Below are 3,275 nucleotides of genomic sequence, written 5' to 3'. Positions count from 1 at the left end.
CTTCCCCCCAGGGTCACTATGGGGACGCGAGGGAGAGATTTGTGTTTAATTACTGCCGCTATTCAGAGGGAAGAAAAAATAAAGGGACTAAAGGCAACCCGAAAGCAATTTACTTCCAAGCCTTTATTATTGTAGTGTAAAAAGAAGTTTATATACAGGGAATATTTCCAGCGAAACAATCACTAAATGGCCTTCAGATCAGGGGCCCCCCGCCTTCTGGCCCCGCAGTCGGCAGCTTTGCCTGGGAGACCCCTCGTTCGGGGTTCCCAGGCTCTCCCCCCACCTTTCTCCCCCAGACTCCACCACTCAAACACCGTGTGCCAGGAGCCCCAGCCCCTTCCTTCTCCCTGGGGCGCTGCGAACCTCGCCAATGCCTCCCAAGCCGTTTTCCTCTGTCCCGAAGCAGTTCCCCAACCTCCCTCTCCCACCCCGTTGACGCGGTTTCCTCATGGAAACCCAGAGCACTTTCCCCTCTCGTTTTAGGCGCTACTGCGAGCCTCCTGCAATTCAGAACCAGCTCGTGGTCAAGACCAGTTAGAGACAGTTCGTCATCAGCAGCGGGGCTCGTGAGCACCCAAAATAAAGGGGGGAAATAACCCTGCCTACCCTTCCCCACCCCAAACCTCCTCCCCCCCAACTCAGGGACAAGAAATAGACACAAAAGCAGCAGGGCATCCCTTCCCCGTGCGCGACAGGTGTGGGTGCCAGGCAACTAAGGCGAGCGGCTCGCGCTGCTGGAACCCAGCTGCGCCTAGGGCGCGCGGGCGCAGCCAAAGTCTCTTAGCGCGGGGCCAATGCGCCTGGCTAAAGGCACGCTGGCTATTCTCTTCTGGGGAGGGCGTGTGAGATCGCGTGGCGGGGGCCTCTGCGAGGACAAGTCCAGGGGCACACAGGCAAGGGTGGCGCTGCCTCCGCACTCAGAAAGGGATTTAGAGCGAGCCAGGCAAGTACAGGCAAGGGCAGTCACAAAGGCAGAGTCCGGGGAGGTGGAGGAGAGTCTTCAGGTGGCTTGGCTGAGAGGGCAGACTCAGCCTTAGATCCATGGCTCAGCACATCTGTGTCACTGGGCCCTCGCCAAGCCTGACTTTGTTTGGGGGCGTTTGCACGTGGGCTTCGAAGGCTCGAAGGCATGGCCCGCCAAGTTCAGTCAATTGTCCATTGGTTGTTTACACTCGACGGGTCTGAGGGCCATGCAGCTGCTCAGCGTAGCGCTCCAGCCAGGTGCGCAGCTCGGAGACCTGGTAGCCATCGGGGCCACGGCCGCCCTGGTACATAATGGTGCCACTCTGGATGACATAGAGGCGCTCGAAGTAGGCGCCGTAGGCGGAGCTGCTGGAGTTGGCCATGGTGTCGAGGACGAGAGAGCATTCGGGAGCACCTTGCTGCAGTACCCGCGCTGCGCTGACCCGGTCCTCCAGGCTTCGGTGCTGCGGGATGCTGTAGGGAGAGTCCGTGGTGACCCAGCCGTCCGAGGGGTGCGCTTCCTCGATGTAGATGATGAGGAAGTCGACGTCACGATGATACTTGGTGACCAGGCGCTGGAAGGCGCTCATACGCGCCATGAACGGTGGTCAGGTGCAGCTGCCGAAATTGAGCACCAGCGGGCGGTTTCCTCGGGCGTAGTCGAGGATGTGCTGGTTCTGGAAGCCGTCGGGCAGGACCACCTCGGAATTGGGCGCCGGACCGCCTTCGTGCGCCTGCTTGAAGAAATCCAACTTCTGGCCGTGCCACACCGCCCTCAGCGACGCCAGGGTGCACAGGCGGTTGTCGTCGGACACGCAGATAGGCGGGTCGTCAGGAGGCATCTCCTCGCCATCGCTGTTGAGCTCCACTTCAGTTTGGGGCTGATCCCGGCGTCGGCGGCCCAGTAAATGCTTGCGGATGCACAAGAAGTCGAGCAGCCAGAGCATGAAGGCCGTGCCGAGGAAGCGCGGGAAGAGCACGAGGCACGAGGCGGTCTGGGCGCAGAGCCTCAGGGAGTGAAGCAGCAGGGAGCGGAACATGGTGGCGGCGCCCCCCAGAGTCCCCTGGGACCCTCTACCTTCCCCCACCACCAAACGCGGGGTGGCTTGGCGAGGCATCTGGGCTTGGGCGCTGCGGGGAGCTCAATTTATAGCCGAGGCTTCAATTGGCGGGAGACTCCACCTCCGGCCCGGGTCCGCCCCCTTGCAACTTGAGCCCGAAGGGATCACCCGGCGGCGCGGCCAGTGCCTTAGAAATCGCGGGCCGAGGGCTGGCACCGGCGGCCGGAGGGCGGGGCGGCCCGGCCGGGGGCCGGCGGGGGCGGGGCCGGGCCCCGAAGCCCGCTCGCGGGGGCGGGTAACCCGGACCTCAGCGGGCGCCCGGGACGTGCAGCTGAAGCGGGGACCCGGTCCGCGGCGGAGGTCCTCCGGCGAGCGCGAGCGCCGCGCCGCCCCGGTCCCGGCGGCCCAGCTCCGGCCCGCGCCCCCTTCGCCGCGCACCTGAGCCGAGCTCCCCGGCGGCCGCCGCGCTGCGCCGGAGCTCCGGTTCGCTTCCCGCGCGCCGCCGCCAACGCCGCCCCCGCCGCTGCTGCTCGTGCGGGGCCGCTGCCCAGGTGCCGCCGGAGGCCGGGTCCGCGGCCGCCGCTTCGCCGGCCCCGGCTCCCGCCCCGCCAGGGACGCGGGCCCGCGAGGAGGCAACTTTGGGCCCCCGCCGCCTGCCGCGTTCGCCCGCGGGTGCCGCTCGCCTCCCGGAGCCCGCCCGCCTCCCGCGCGCGCTCACACTCGCGCCTCGCACACGGCCGCCCCCCGCACCGCCCCGCCACGCACACCGCGCTCGGCGCCCCCCGCAGCCGCCCGAGGCCGCCGAGCGCCGCCCCGGCCGCGCCCGCCCCGTCCCATCGCGCCCCGGCTAGGCGCCGCAGTTCTCGGGTCAGCGGCCTCCGGGGACCGGCGGGGAGGTGCGGAGGGCAGGGCCGGCGGGCCCGTTACCGCCCGCCGCCGGAGACGCAGAGGGCCGGGGAAGGCAGCACCGTCCCTGCGCCCCAGCTGAGCCGGGAGCGCTCCGGGCGCGGGGTGCGGCGGGCGCGGGGCGCGGGGCGGCGGGCGCGGGGCGGCGGCGGCCCCGGGCGGCTCTCCCACTAGGGGTAGCTGTTGCCTGAACGCCGGAGCGCTCCCCTCTTGCCGCTCGCCTCGCCCGGCGCAGACCCGGCCGCCGGGCGCACCCGTCCCGTGCGTCCCCGGACGTTGCTCTCTGCCCCGGGAACGTCGAGACTGGAGCGCCCGCGCTGAGCCACCTTCGCCGACCCGGAGCAC

The 3,275-nt window shown here is 68.5% G+C and overlaps 1 protein-coding gene across 1 annotated transcript; it reads right to left on the bottom strand.

Annotated features, from left to right (window-relative positions):
* Window positions 1–672: 672 nt before the first annotated feature.
* DIO3 (iodothyronine deiodinase 3) lies at window positions 673–2,081 on the bottom strand. The gene has a single exon (XM_007198554.2). It carries the CDS (start codon window positions 2,079–2,081, stop codon window positions 1,167–1,169), a length of 915 nt encoding a protein of 304 aa, XP_007198616.2. The 3' UTR covers window positions 673–1,166.
* Window positions 2,082–3,275: the final 1,194 nt, after the last annotated feature.

The sequence above is a fragment of the Balaenoptera acutorostrata genome, chromosome 3 (genome assembly GCF_949987535.1).
Source record: "Balaenoptera acutorostrata chromosome 3, mBalAcu1.1, whole genome shotgun sequence".
NCBI classification, from domain to species: domain Eukaryota; kingdom Metazoa; phylum Chordata; class Mammalia; order Artiodactyla; family Balaenopteridae; genus Balaenoptera; species Balaenoptera acutorostrata.
This window is presented reverse-complemented; position numbering and strand designations above follow the sequence as displayed.